The sequence below is a fragment of the Aptenodytes patagonicus genome, chromosome 1, assembly GCF_965638725.1.
Source record: "Aptenodytes patagonicus chromosome 1, bAptPat1.pri.cur, whole genome shotgun sequence".
NCBI classification, from domain to species: domain Eukaryota; kingdom Metazoa; phylum Chordata; class Aves; order Sphenisciformes; family Spheniscidae; genus Aptenodytes; species Aptenodytes patagonicus.
In genome coordinates, this window is record NC_134949.1 from 93,947,682 (window position 1) to 93,961,665 (window position 13,984).

Here is a 13,984-nt window from a genome sequence, read left to right on the forward strand (position 1 = left end):
GGAGCTGTGGCGTGACCTCTCGGCCCCGGCCGCTACACCGGGTAACGGCCACCGGCAGGTGCCAGCCGCCCGCCGCTGCCTGACGGACGTCCCCCCTCCCGCCACGCCCCACGCGTCGGCGCATGCGCGCCGCCCCCTTCGAGCTGCTGCTCGCGGAGCGCGCCGCGGGAGCGGTTGCCTGGAAACCGGTAACGCCGCGATGGAGGCGGCCCCAGGTACGGGGTGGTGGGGAGGGTCAGGGCCCGCTTCGGACCCACACGGGCCCACGTCGCCCCTCGGGGGGTCCGCAGGCCCCCGTATGCCTCTGCGTCCCATGGACCTGCCCCCGGTAGCTACCCCGCTCCCCAGGCACCTGCGGCTGCCCGCTGCAGGGGCATCTCCTCCCTGCGCCCCCCCGGATCCCCTCTGTGGTACCCTCCCCATGGCCCCTTAGAGGCTCCCTCCCCTGCTCTCCCTGAAGAGCTCCAGGTGTCCCCTGCCTGCCCCTTTGCTATCCCCCGCAAAGCAGCCCATCGCGGGGCGCTTCTGCATCGCCGTGGTCTTTTCGTGGTGTCCGGGTGGAAGGCGGCCTTGGAAGATCGCCAGGCCGAGGCAGTGCTGGGCCTGCACCTCTGTGGAAGGCCGGTGCCATCACCCTTGTGCACTGAAGTCTGTGTTGGACCAGGCTTCCTACGCAGAGGCTTTTGGAAAAGAAAAGCCTTTATTCTCATGTAGATGCTTAGCTTAGGAAAAGTGAAACAGGAATGAATGTTCTGCAGCTGAGATGGATCATCCCGTACTTAATTTGAAATGTGGGATTTGTTGGTTTTGCTTTATCATGTGTGAGGCAGTTAATTTTATTACCTGTTGCATTTGTGGCACTGTTCTCATGTTCATTTTTATGATTTTCCTTTATACTGTAAGTTAATAAGTAACTGTGGTGATGTCACCTGTTCTCTGTTTCTACTTACTAAAAACCTGGTAACCTTTATTCACAAGGCAGACTTTAAGAGACTTGAAACTTTTGCTTGCATGAGGCAGAGCTAGGACATTTGGATCATACAGAGGACTACTTTAGTTGTAAGGTTGGAAATTAGAGTTAGGTTTTATTTCTCCTAATTTTATAGAAAAATATTTTGAATGTGTGCAACATAGCAATGGTGAGGTTCTAAGCAGGGCTCTGCTGTCCACTTCTTTTCTCTCTCAGATGGGGGAGGATAAAAGAGACAAGGGGGCTATGATAAAGATGATGTGTCTAGATCCTGCTTTGTAGCTTTATCCTTGCTGTCTCAGTCTCTGACTAGTTAATATTTTACATACTTAACCTTAACTGCTGTGAGAATTGATATTTTCTGTTATTCTCCTTCCTCTCAAGTCTTCTAGCTATTGTAAGAGAGACAGCAATATTCTGTATTACAAAAAATTATTTCCTTGGAATTTTGGGTTGGTTGCCTAAAACTGACTTTTATTACTAATTTTGTAGTAATCCTGACTGATAATGATACACAGACAGCACTGGATAGCTATGCCTGATTTACACTTGGATATTTTCCTTTGTGTATATAAGCACTAAAAGACTTCAAATTTTTTTGAATGAAAGTAAGTTTTGCAAAACTCCACTGCTTGCACATGTGCTCATCAGCAGCCCAGTAAATTGCTGATGTACTCTGATGTGGTCTGAAGGCTAAAAGGAATGCTTAGAGAGTTGTTCAGCAGCGTGCTCTTTTTCATAAAGAAATGGAAGACTCGGAAAAAACTGCTGAGGGGCCTGTATCTGAAGATGAGTTAAACAAGAGGACTTGGCAGATGGGAAGAAATCCAACACACCCAAAGCAGAGCTAGACTTGAAGAAGATGCCTCAGCCTGGAACAGATGATTAGTATGTAATTCCTCGTGGCAGACACCCCTCATGATAGCCAAACATTGCAGTCATTATTTTAGGCCATTGTTACCCCCAGGCCAGAAAAATAGCAGAGTGTAGCCCATAAGGCTCATAGTACGGTGCTAAGAGGAGTCAGGATTGGAAGCAATAAAGCAAAAACAAGTCCTGGGACAAACTGAGTTCCTTCACGTGGAATAAAGACAGGTAGAGGAATAACACACAAGACAACCTCTCCTGAAGGAAAGAACAAGTGACTTTTTTTCGAAGCCCACCAGTGGCCAAAGCTTTTCTACAAAAAATTGCACATTTTTGAGTGAACCAAAAAATGAAATCCTGCAGAAGTAGCACCGTGTAGAGATGAATTTTTAATCTCCTGCTTATTACTGGTACTAATAGCACTGCAGTTATGTTCTGCAAGTCATAGTTCCCTATTCCTACATATCCTGAATTAGTGGACAAAACTGATTATGTACTCTTTACTTCTGTAGATGTAAAAGCTGAGGTGAGATAGGTGATTTCTTTTAAGCACAGACACATAGCTAATGGTGGGGCAGAGACAGCTTAAAATAATAACTACTAGATACGTTCAGTTTCTAAAGTAAAACTGTAGGCTGCATTTTGATCATTATTTAATTTGAGGCATTTTATGCAGTTGAAGTGTCAGTCACGGGATTTATGAAGGCAAGCACTGCATTTATGAAGCTTACACATTTAAACACCTTTTTTTTCTGGAAAGAGGAAAAATGTAGGATGACAGAATACAAAGAAAGTGGTGTCATCTCAGTGAATTTGTTTACGTTACCAAATAAACACCTAATTTGGTTTAATTATCCTGTATTTTGAATAAATGAGACAATTGTCTGAGATGAGAAATCTCTTAATGTCCAAACTTACTCAGAATTTTTGAGAAGCTCCTATATATAAGGATTCTGTGTGGCAGCAAAATTGCCAGGAAACATGTTAGTTTTGAAATAACTGAAAGAATGTACCTGAATGAACACATTTCTCCATTCTGAGGAGAGCTGTGGCTTTTGAGAACATAGCTAAGAGAAAGGCAATTTGAAAGAAAATGGAGCTTTGCTGAAATTCACAGCTTATAGCACTGGCCACTGAAACAAAGAAAACCTGAATTCACTCCTGAGTGGGTTCTGAGAAAGCTAAACGGCGGAACTGATGTGGATCTGTATAGTGTTTCAAGTCAGTACCTTGAATTACTAGGACTAGGGGGAGGGGGAAATAATACTGTCCTGGTCAGGTATACTGTATAATTTGGGTTGGGAAAAATGTCTGGTTGCCAACTTGTTTTTTTTTCCCCACTTCACACCAGTTCTACTTGCCACTATCTCAGTTTTCAGTATCAAAAGCCTTAATTCTAGCTTATTTAGGAAAACTGTCTCAAAAAAAAAAAAGGCAGGAAAAGAAAATCAGCATTCAGAGAGATGCATACCTTTGTCACAGTGAACCTACACAAAAGTTTTCTGGATCAGTCAACACATGAAACCCAGAATCTGCAACCAAAGTAGACATGTTCCCCCCTTGAGCCTCCTCAGAGTCTTTAAATTCAAAATTTGTTTTGGCACAGTGCTTGAACACCATCACAGTAACATACACAGTGAACATTGCAATAGCTTGCTTTGACTAGAACCCAGATATCAACGCGGGCGGAAATGTTCATACCCTCTTTCAGCCTAAAGCATTTTCCAGATATGAATTAATTTATAATGAAAACTATGATAGTCATAATTTTTAGAAGATAAATGATTGCTAATTAGTTACAATAATTTGAAATTTTATAGCACTTTTCTCTATGGATATCAAAACACTTTGCTAAGATGGCTAAGTATTATTATCTCATTTTTCACAAGAGATAACTGAGACAGCCAGAGGTGAAATGGCTGATACAAATTGTACACGTCATTACTAGGTCTGGAATTAGAATTCAGGTCTCTGAACACTCCACTATATATGTATGCAACTAGTCTGTAACTATTTCTTCGACTTCAGTGATATCAGTTCTGTTACCCCATTAAAAACTCATTAATTTCATTTAAATATATTGAGATATATTGTAATTGTTTTCTTTTGATTTGTTTTCTGAATTTAAAACTTTCTGCATGTCTATTTTCAAGTTTTTCTCAGCACTCCTGAGGAGTAAAAGCTCATTTTAATTCTTAAATGAAATTATGCAGAAAAGTCAGACTCTGGCAGAGACTCAGAACTTTTGGATGAAGATTGAGTAGGGCAGGTTGACTATATAATGACATGAATGATATGTCTAGAATATTTCTTTGCCCTCACTGTCCTGCTGGTGGATGGCATTATGTTTGGGCACTTTGCCTTTCTGGAAATACCTGAAAAGTCTGAAATGCCTCAAAAGACCTTTTCCCAAATGGATTCTGACCCTAAGCCAGAAACAGGAACTGAATTTTTAAGGCCTTTTTCTTGGTATCAAAGTCACACTTACATATAAAAAGAGATTTGTTTGCATCCTGCCTATGTTTGTTATTCTGAAGATTTAGGTTTCTTTAGAATCATAGAATCATTAAGGTTGGAAAAGACCTCTAAGATCATCGAATCCAACCGTCAACCCAACACCACCATGCCCACTAAACTATGTCCCTAAGTGCCTCATCTACACGTCTTTTAAATACCTCCAGGGATGGGGACTCAACCACTTCCCTGGGCAGCCTGTTCCAATGCTTAACCACTCTTTCACTAAAGAAGTTTTTCCTCGCGTCCAATCTAAACCTCCCCTGGCGCAACTTGAGGCCATTTCCTCTCGTCATATCGCTAGTTACTTGGGAGAAGAGACCGACACCCACCTCGCTACAACCTCCTTTCAGGTAGTTGTAGAGAGCGATGAGGTCTCCCCTCAGCCTCTTCTCCAGACTAAACAACCCTAGTTCCCTCAGCCGCTCCTCATAAGACTTGTTCTCCAGACCCCTCACCGGCCTCGTTGCCCTTCTCTGGACACGTTCCAGCACCTCGACGTCCTTCTTGTAGTGAGGGGCCCAAAACTGAACACAGTATTCGAGGCGCGGCCTCACCAGTGCCGAGTACAGGGGCATGATCACTTCCCTACTCCTGCTGGCCACACTAGTTCTGATACAGGCCAGGATGCCATTGGCCTTCTTGGCCGCCTGGGCACACTGCCGGCTCATGTTCAGCCGGCTGTCGACCAGCACCCCCAGGTCCTTTTCCGACAGGCAGCTTTCCAGCCACTCTTCCCCAAGCCTGTAGCGCTGCATGGGGTTGTTGTGGCCGAAGTGCAGGACCCGTGCAGTTACATTCAACTTACAAATTTTCTGATTTCTGATAGTATTTTATAGCTGTAGTATTTGTACAAAATTGCTCCAATGTTCATTTTAAGGTGTTTTATTTAGAAATGGAGACCATGTTTGAAATCAAAAGGCTGAACAAATTTAGAATAAGAGCAACGCTTGTGCTTTTTTGCTTGTTTCAGAGATGTTTATATAAATGATCAATGTGTGTGTGTTTTATATGAAAAAATTTGGATCTTTCCCACTCCAGAGGACAATGGTAACTAGTGACATTGTAGCACTCTGAAAATGATAGTCTGAAAGATGAAAAATTGCTGGGGGGTGTTAATTAAGCTGTTTAAAGTTTTTTTTTTAACTGTGTTAATTTTATTAATTCACCTTCCATGAATATAGAATGTTTTGAAGAAAGTCCTTTTTTCTTAAAGATTCATTTCTCCTGCTTCTCCATTCAAGATATTAGATGATGTCAGAATGTCTATCTCCTGATATTTTTGTGAAGTCCACCAGAAAGGTGGAGGAATAGCCTTGTTGCCTCAAAAGCAAATCTCCCCCCAGTATATTAAAGAGAAGCCCCAAACATTTAAATCGGTTGTCAGCTTCCCCTGTTACGCAGTATTTAGATGACAGTCTTTCTATAGCCATGAACACAGAGCCCGGAGTCCTAAAACCTGAACCAATGAATTCACCCTACAAAGTAGGACATATCTTTGGGTTGTCCATATTTGTAGTGTACAGGCAGGACACAAGTGTTATCTTTGGGAATCTCAAAGCATTTGAGAGGAAATGAAAATGGTCTAAATGGCAGATGAAGGCAAAAATACTGAAAGTTCCTCATCACCACCACCAGGTAAAAAGGACATGCCATCCTTTCCAAGGGAACAGGAGGGAGCTGGTGAGAAGCCAGCAGAAGGTGCACAGGCAGATCACAGTGGTGTCCGTGAGTATTTCCCGCTGTTACATAGTGATTTCAATACTGAACCTACAGTAGTTTCTGGCTTCTCCCACCACTCATCCCTTCCTTACTAGTAAGTGTTCGTCTTCAGTTGCTGTTCTTGGTGTTGCCAAATTTCATTATGACTCTAGTCAAAGATGACCCCTTCCGGTGGAGTTCTGGGCTGACCCCTGTGTCTGCCATTCCCGCTGTCCCTCAGCCCACAAAGCCTCTCCCCTGAAAAGTTTGCTGCTTAGACCTGTCTCTGTAGCTAGTACTGCAGTCAATTCATTAACCCTGCCAGTCTCTTTCAGTCAGAGACCTGTATTTCTCTTTTTAACACCTTTGTATCTTGAAATGCCTGTTCAGTGTCTATTTCAGATGTTCTGAATGCCATCTAACACACTAGATCTAGGTAGCATGGATAACAAAATCCACTAGTGAGTCTCCTGTGGAACTTTGGAAGGATTTTTGATGCTTATATTGGTGCATTACTTTTGGCATTTGTTTGATCTTCCCATTATAAATTTTTCCTGTTATAGGATGTGTTTCTTTCCTTCCCCTAAGTTTTAAAATGCGGTTTTTTTGAAAGCAAACTTCTCCCTACTCTTAATGCTAAACAGCAGGAAGTCCACTGTTGGACAGAAGGGATTTTTTTTACTACTACAGAACTATATATTTATTTAACATGGCATTTATGAGCAAATTAGTCAAAGGAATTCATACCTAAGAGAGTGATCCCAATTGTCCTTTGCAGAAGAAAGCAAAACTAGTCTTCCAAAGGAATCACCAACTGCAGAGGAACAGGAGGAAGAAGTGGAGCAAGTGGAATCAGACACGGAGAGCATTGGTGAGTACTTCTTTCCACTGAGGAGATGTTGGCACGAACTTAAAAACCCCACTACTTTCTAGTTTTCATTTTTTCACTGTTATTGTTATGAACAGCATCTCAGACCAGTGCCATCAAGTCACAGTTACTGAGTTTCTCTGCTCCCTTTCAGTTGGCTTACCTTGTGTACTTCATTTTGCTCTTTCCCATGGATGGTCTCTGACCCCTTTGTTGGTTGTTTTTCATGGAACACCTAGGAGAAAAAAAAATCAAGACAGGGTGAAAAGCTTACAAAACAGGTAATGGGGATTTGATCTGAGGTATCAAACTGAAAAGTACTTTTAACAAGTGCTTATGACTAGTTGGAAGTCAAGTTGACAGTAGTCTGCATTGCAGTCCAGCGAAGAACTACACTGGGTCACACATTAGCAGTGTGCCTTTTTGAGGACAATGGTGTCTTATGGTGGTCTGTTGTATGTGTTTTTACTAATTGTTTTGTATAATGATGTGCGTTCAATAGCTACTGAAAAGAGACACTTTGAACTTTATTTGGTTTCTAAAGCTGAGACCTATACACCAAGCAAAGCTGAACCAAACTACTTCGGTAGGTCTTGAGTTTTAAAATCAATGTTTTTAAAACAGTCTCAAAATTTTTCTTCTTTAAATTCTTCTGTTTTGAATATTCACAGTAAAGTTTTTAAACGCCTGAGGGAGCGCTTGTTACAGACTGTTCCAGGACAAGTTGTTACTAAGACGTGGTACCCCTGTTTTGAGCTGTTACTCTGTTGAAGGAGGCAAGGAATGTGTGAATCCTTCCCTTTTGCAGTTAGGTGCAAATATCAGCAAGGAGCCTAAAATTTATGGTGAATATAAATTTCCTGTATGTTCCCACTTCTGAGATGCAGAAGGCGATTTGGAAGAGCAAGATAATAGTGAAGGACTCTCGGAGGCACAAAAAAGGCCTGAGAAGGTAGAAAAGAAAATCTCGGAAACTTTCTTCTATAACTATGAAGATATATATTCACGGCCATTTGTCACTGAAGACTCTGGGATACCAATTAACCTTCTTACTCTTAAGTATCCTTTCTGTTGAGGCTGTGCAAATTTAAAGCTAAGGATATTTAATACATGTTCTTAAAATTGTACTTGTCTAATTTGGAGTAGCCTATGTGGCATTAGTGGGATACCTTTGGTTGAGACACTGATAAGAATCCTCACCAGTTATGGTTATGGGTGAATTTAATCTTAAACGTTGTCTTGACCTCATAAACATTTCTTATTGGGCATAGTTCTTACAGTTATAAGTACTCTTGTAGAACTAGATCATGGCCAAGTTAATGTGCCCAGGCGTAAGAAGTTTTAAAGAATGTGACTAGCGTACGAATATCCCCTGCAAAGCTCTCCCTTTCTGTGTAGCCACACTAGTGTTCCCCAAGAAGCTGAGGGGAGGGCAGGAAAAGAGCAGCTGTGTACCTCATACTTCCTCACAGAACTGCTAAGGGAGAAGTGGGGAAGAAACCAGGTAGATGTGTAGCCTCGTGCTCAGAAGATCTAAACTGGTAGAATGAAGGACGTGATGCCCATCAATTAAGAGCTACAGTAAGTCCTTTGCTAGGTATGGTCCAGTAGGATATGATATGTGACTTTCACAAGTGCTGGTAGTTTTCTCTGCAGACACAGTCAAGTTGCTATTGAAGACTGGATTTTCCCTTCTCTACATCTGCCTGTAAACATTTAAGAAGTGAGCTTGAGCACTTCCTTGGTTTGATCTCTTGTCTGTAGAACAGTTCCTAGTAATCTGATGCACATCTCTTACATTTTGTTTGAAAAGAGAACACCGATAGAATATGAATTCCTTGCAGCCCCAAAGGATCCAGCAGAGGCAAGAGGTGTGCCCTGTAGTGGAGATGAAAGGATGGAATATGAACTTTAGAAGGTCTTCACTTGTGCCTTCCCCTCAGTTATAGAGGCTTGATATATTTCACCTTCACTGTATACTGAACAACACTATCTCCTACCATCAGGCTTTTAGGCACCAGATTCAGTATTGCCAGTTCAGTTTTGGTTTAAGCATTTCTATCCACTTCGTAAACTTTTCTAGAAAGCCAGTGTCAAATCTTTTCCTATTGAACTGTTCTCAGACATTCTTTTGGATATGACTGCACCAGAGGTGTAAACCTGCTGCTGATGGATAGCCAAACGCTGATGTATATAGCAGGCAACCAGCTGGTGCTCCTGGACCTGAAAACTAAAACTCAAAGTTATCTCTGGAGCAGTGGTGGTGGTGGAATTGGGTTTATCACGGTATGTTTTTTGTTTCGTGTTTTAGGATGTTAGTCACTTTCTAGAAGTGAAATGTTCACTTGGTTGCCTGATGGGAGATTTCTACAGCTGCACATGCGTATACGTAAGAAGTATGGTATTGATTAAGGGGGATATGTGGACCATGCAGCATGGGCTACTCAGCCCATCAACATAATTGGTAGAGGACAAATATCTGCATACCTAAGTCCCAGGCTCAGGTACCTTAAAGGACTGACAAGTGCCAGCTGGGATTAATTTTTAGAACTATTGTATTCTTATTTAAATATTTCGGCTCATATCAGCTTTTTTTTTTTTTTGAACACTTACCTCTCCTAGTCACAGCTGATATTAGTATAGTGTTTTGCCTGCAGTTAAAATTTAGAAAATCAATTTCCTAGATAAATGAAGAGAATAAGTATCTGGTTTCACTCTAGTAAGCTCCTACGAAGAGCTTCGACTCCCAAATGCTTCCTCTGGATTTGAAGCACCTTACCCTGTGAAGGGCTCTGCCATCTCTCAGTTGTAATCCACATGAGCAAGGCTTTTAGAATACCAGCCTCAGACTGTTCTGCTCCATTGTAAGCAGCCTTTTCTGGGGAATCATGCATGGTACATCTTTATGCCTTCAGAACAATGTCATTCAGGATGGCTTTTCTGCAGTTGTCTGTCAAAGTAGATGGCTGCTGACACAAATGCTGCTCATGGGAAGATCAGCTAATGGGTTGAGTGAGGTAGGAATAGTAAAAGAATGCATGATAAAGAAAACTATTTCACAGTTTGTCATGGTTCTGCATAATATGTGAAATAGACTATTTTGTGTGCATAATGGTTTTACCATTTTGTGTGCATATAGCTTCATTCTGATATTGAGCAATAGATTGGCAGTTGTTCAGAATAAACACACAGAAAAATGCAGCCTAGTATTTATGGCAATATCTTTTGACTAATGAGTGAGTAAATACAATAACTCAATAATATAGCAGGACAGAGACAAAGGTGTCATTACAGCATGCAATGGGACTTTTGCTTATTCAAGGCGCACCCTACTAAGCAGTACTTTGCAGTAGGAGAAAAAGGAAAGAAGCCAAACCTCATCATCTATGATTATCCTTCGCTGAGGCCCTACAGAATACTGCGAGGTAGTGTAAAAAGTTCTATTTTCATTTTACACAAATGGGCCAGTGTTTATATATCCCAGCAGATGGAGTAGTGGGTCACTTTAGAAGTTTAGAAGGAAATACAACCTTTTGGTCCTTCAAAGCAAAACAGAAAACACCAGTTTCAAGCTTTTTCATTATTGCATGGGAGGAAACTTTTATTTAGTAGAAATAGCCAACTGAGAGCTATTACCTAGTGAAAAAAATAATTGCAGTGAAAGTTGAGCTCCTTCTAAGTAGATTTTCCTATTGTTTCTTCCTCTTTTCTCTGTGTGTGTGTATTGGGTCTTGCATGTTTCTTCAGGTGGAACAGAAGAAGCCTATGTTTTTGGTGATTTCAACAATGCTGGCACTTTGCTGGCCAGTGTTGGGAGCAGCCCTGACTACATGCTAACTATCTGGGACTGGAAACAAGAAAAGATTGTGTTGAGGGCAAAAGCTTTTTCACAGGATGTTTACAAGGTCACATTTTCTGCTGATAATGAAGAGCAACTAACTACATCTGGAGCAGGACACATCAGGTAGGTTTACTGATTAGGATTAATACGTATCACCTCTGAAGTAATACTATGTGGAAGATGACTAACAGGAATGTATCATTAGCAAACATGGACCAATGAGGAATGCTATTTTACCTGGCCATTACAGTTACAAAAATGAGAAAGTTCAAGTCCTTCAGCCAGTCAGCCAAGTCTTTTAACACCTTTGCTGTGCAAAAAGGATGATGCTTGATGTTGAATGTCGGTACCGCTGGCTCCATTCTTGTAACTTCAACAAGCACCGGGGAGAATTAATAAAAAAGTATTTATATATATATGTCTTCTAGCTGGTAACATAGCATATATGCCTCCTGTGCCTTCTGGGCTTTCTACCTTTGATTTCTTGAACTCATCTGCCATTTGGGCAGCCATTAGAACTGGTTGCCAAGTCGATACCACCAAAAGCCTGCAAGGAAGCCTTACAAAAGAGATGCTTCCATACACTCCCTTCTCTGGTAAATTCATGGATCCTTTTGTAATGAAAAATAAACCACAACTAAGCTCTTTGGGACAGAGATTAGCTTTGTGTTCTATATTTATCTGGTGTTCAGTGTTAATACAGCAGAGACTTAAGGTATGACTTGGATGCTATTGTAGTAGAAATGATACCTTTAAAATTATAAAACATCTAAAGTTTCTTTGAATTTTAACAGAGGAATCAGATCAAAATCTGAGATTTGCTCTATAGTTTGTTTGTAAGGTGGGCCTGAAATAGCAAATGGCTTATTTAGACCCAGAATGAATGTGGTTTAGAATACATTATTTATGGAAATCTGACTAGACAAAATCTCTTACAAACTTTCTTTTGAGCTAAAATACTATGAATAAACTCTGACATAGCTTTTATACATGATAAACATGACCTTTCACCCAAATGTGGTCTCAAATTCCAGTTTCCAACACCTGTCTTAAATGTAAGGTCTCCTGCACACACAGTGAACTATCCCTAATTGCAATAGATGGTAATTTTCTGTAATGCAGTAATTTAAACTTATGTTTTATACTGCTAAAAATATAATCATCAAATAGAAATAGCTATGAAGATCTAGGATAAAACCTTTGGCTCAGTGAGATTTTATAGTCAAGCTCAAATCCATGGGGGTACTTGGATGAAATTCAGTGAAGACCTTAGTCCCTTACAAAGTTGAGCATCATACACTGGAGACAGAAAGAGTAAAATAGTAGTTCCTAACTACGTGTATTGGTTGTAGCTGGAAAGATGTAGCTATGCATTTTACTCTTATTAATTTGAAATAGTAGTTTAATCTTCATTCTGCCCATTCCAAATCCTTTTTCTAGTTTTTTCATAGGAGTAGTATAGGGAAATGTTTGTGTAGTTACAAAGCTTTATCTCGTTTTAAAAAGAAAAAACCAAGGTCTCCTGTGAAAAAGAATAATAAATGAACAGCCTTTACCTCAGAGGCATCCCTGATAAGATTATTACAATGTCTGAGAGGGACTGAAGAGTGTATTTAGGAAATCTTGTATCAGAGAGGGATATTTTTTCTATGGTCAGGTTCTGGAAGATGGCTCTCACATTCACTGGTCTCAAGTTACAAGGAGCTTTGGGCAGATTTGGAAAAACAGCAGTGACCGACATTATAGGTTATGTGGAGCTGCCTGATGGGAAGGTAAGTAAGAAAAAGTTTATTTGGTTTTATGTTGCCTCTCAGGTTTTGATATAAAGTCTACTGAGTAAGTTGGAAAGTTAGTATTCGCTTCAAAGTGATTTGAATTAGACCCTCAATGCACTGGTCTGATAAACTACTATTGACATTAATTTGCCAAAAACCTGGCTTGCTTTGTAATAATTGAAAAGTATGGTTAGTATTGTAATTCCCAGACAAAAGATCTCTGTTGTCTTAGAGCTGAGGCTCCTCTAATGGGGTAGTGAAAGTGTAAGTGTAAAGAAATACAAAGACTGTTAGCCCTAATCTTTAACCATATCAGTGCATGTAAATTATGTCACATTGCTAAAAAGTTGAATCTTTTCACCCTTTACTCTTTCTCTTGCAAATATCTGTACATTGCTGTCAATTTAATGCTTTCATGGAAGGAATCCACAAACGTTAACCAGATTCTTGCCAATATTTCTGCATGGTTAAGTGCAGGTGCTTATGTGCTTCTCTTCATTTGCATTGAAGGTTATCTCAGGGACTGAGTGGGGCAACTTGCTGCTTTGGGAAGGGGGCCTCATTAAAGTAGAGCTCTGTCGAGCTGGACACAAGCCCTGTCACAGTGGCCCTGTCAGCCAGTTAGTTCTGGATGAAGGAGAACTTGTCACTGTTGGAAAAGATGGCTTCATTCGGGTGAGTTTTTCTTCTGCTCTGCCTTTAGGTGTGCAAATTTGTGGTCGGCAGGTAAATGTTACATATTTTCATTACCAGTGTTTATTTATGGAGGCAATTTTGCAGTGCAGTTGCTTTCTGAGAGTGAATTTTTAGAACAAACAGAATAAGAGCACATCTCCGTAGTGTATATGTTTGAATCAGATAGTGTTCATGCAACTTTCTTGATTTATTTACTGCTATTAAACAACCTTTTACTCTAGTAAATCAAAACAATTTTCAGTGATTCTCTAAAAGCTTTGTTCTTGCCTGCATTCTAACATTTTTTTTTCTTGTGTAGTTTTGGTTAATCTTTATAATTTTCAGGCCTATTAATACATATAGTATTATTTTGAAGGATAAACTACGGCAATATTTGACATTAATTTTCTGAGTATTGGAAAGCTCAGATTATTAATGTTAATTTCTATGTCATTTTAACGAGCATCTGAGATACGTATGCTGAAACAGAGGAACAATTAAAAGAAAAAGCATCCTGAAGTTAGCGTATAATTCTATAAAGTAAGGTCAAAAAGTTTTCCTTATCCATACCACCAATTTCTGATCTCACCTGTCAGTTATCAAGGATTTTGCAATCTTGTTTGCCTGCTCTTTGAGGGAAGACATGATGTGTGAAAGACCCAGATAATTAATGGAAAGCTGACTGTTGCAGACAGTGGAGGGTTTCAAACACCCTGGGGGTTTTGTTGTTGTGTTTTAGACATTGATATTATCCCATTAGGAAAATTCACTTG

At 40.5% G+C, this 13,984-nt stretch overlaps 1 protein-coding gene across 1 annotated transcript in view; it reads left to right on the plus strand.

Annotated features, from left to right (window-relative positions):
• The first annotated feature begins 199 nt into the window (after positions 1–199).
• Positions 200–13,984, plus strand: part of CFAP44 (cilia and flagella associated protein 44) — a 48,554-nt gene continuing 34,769 nt past the window's right edge. The window contains exons 1-8 of the mRNA XM_076349168.1: positions 200–215; positions 6,831–6,923; positions 7,802–7,979; positions 9,044–9,206; positions 10,243–10,345; positions 10,668–10,884; positions 12,419–12,533; positions 13,047–13,211. Of these exons, the coding sequence (XP_076205283.1) occupies positions 200–215; positions 6,831–6,923; positions 7,802–7,979; positions 9,044–9,206; positions 10,243–10,345; positions 10,668–10,884; positions 12,419–12,533; positions 13,047–13,211 (1,050 nt within the window). The remainder of the gene's footprint in view (positions 216–6,830; positions 6,924–7,801; positions 7,980–9,043; positions 9,207–10,242; positions 10,346–10,667; positions 10,885–12,418; positions 12,534–13,046; positions 13,212–13,984) is intronic.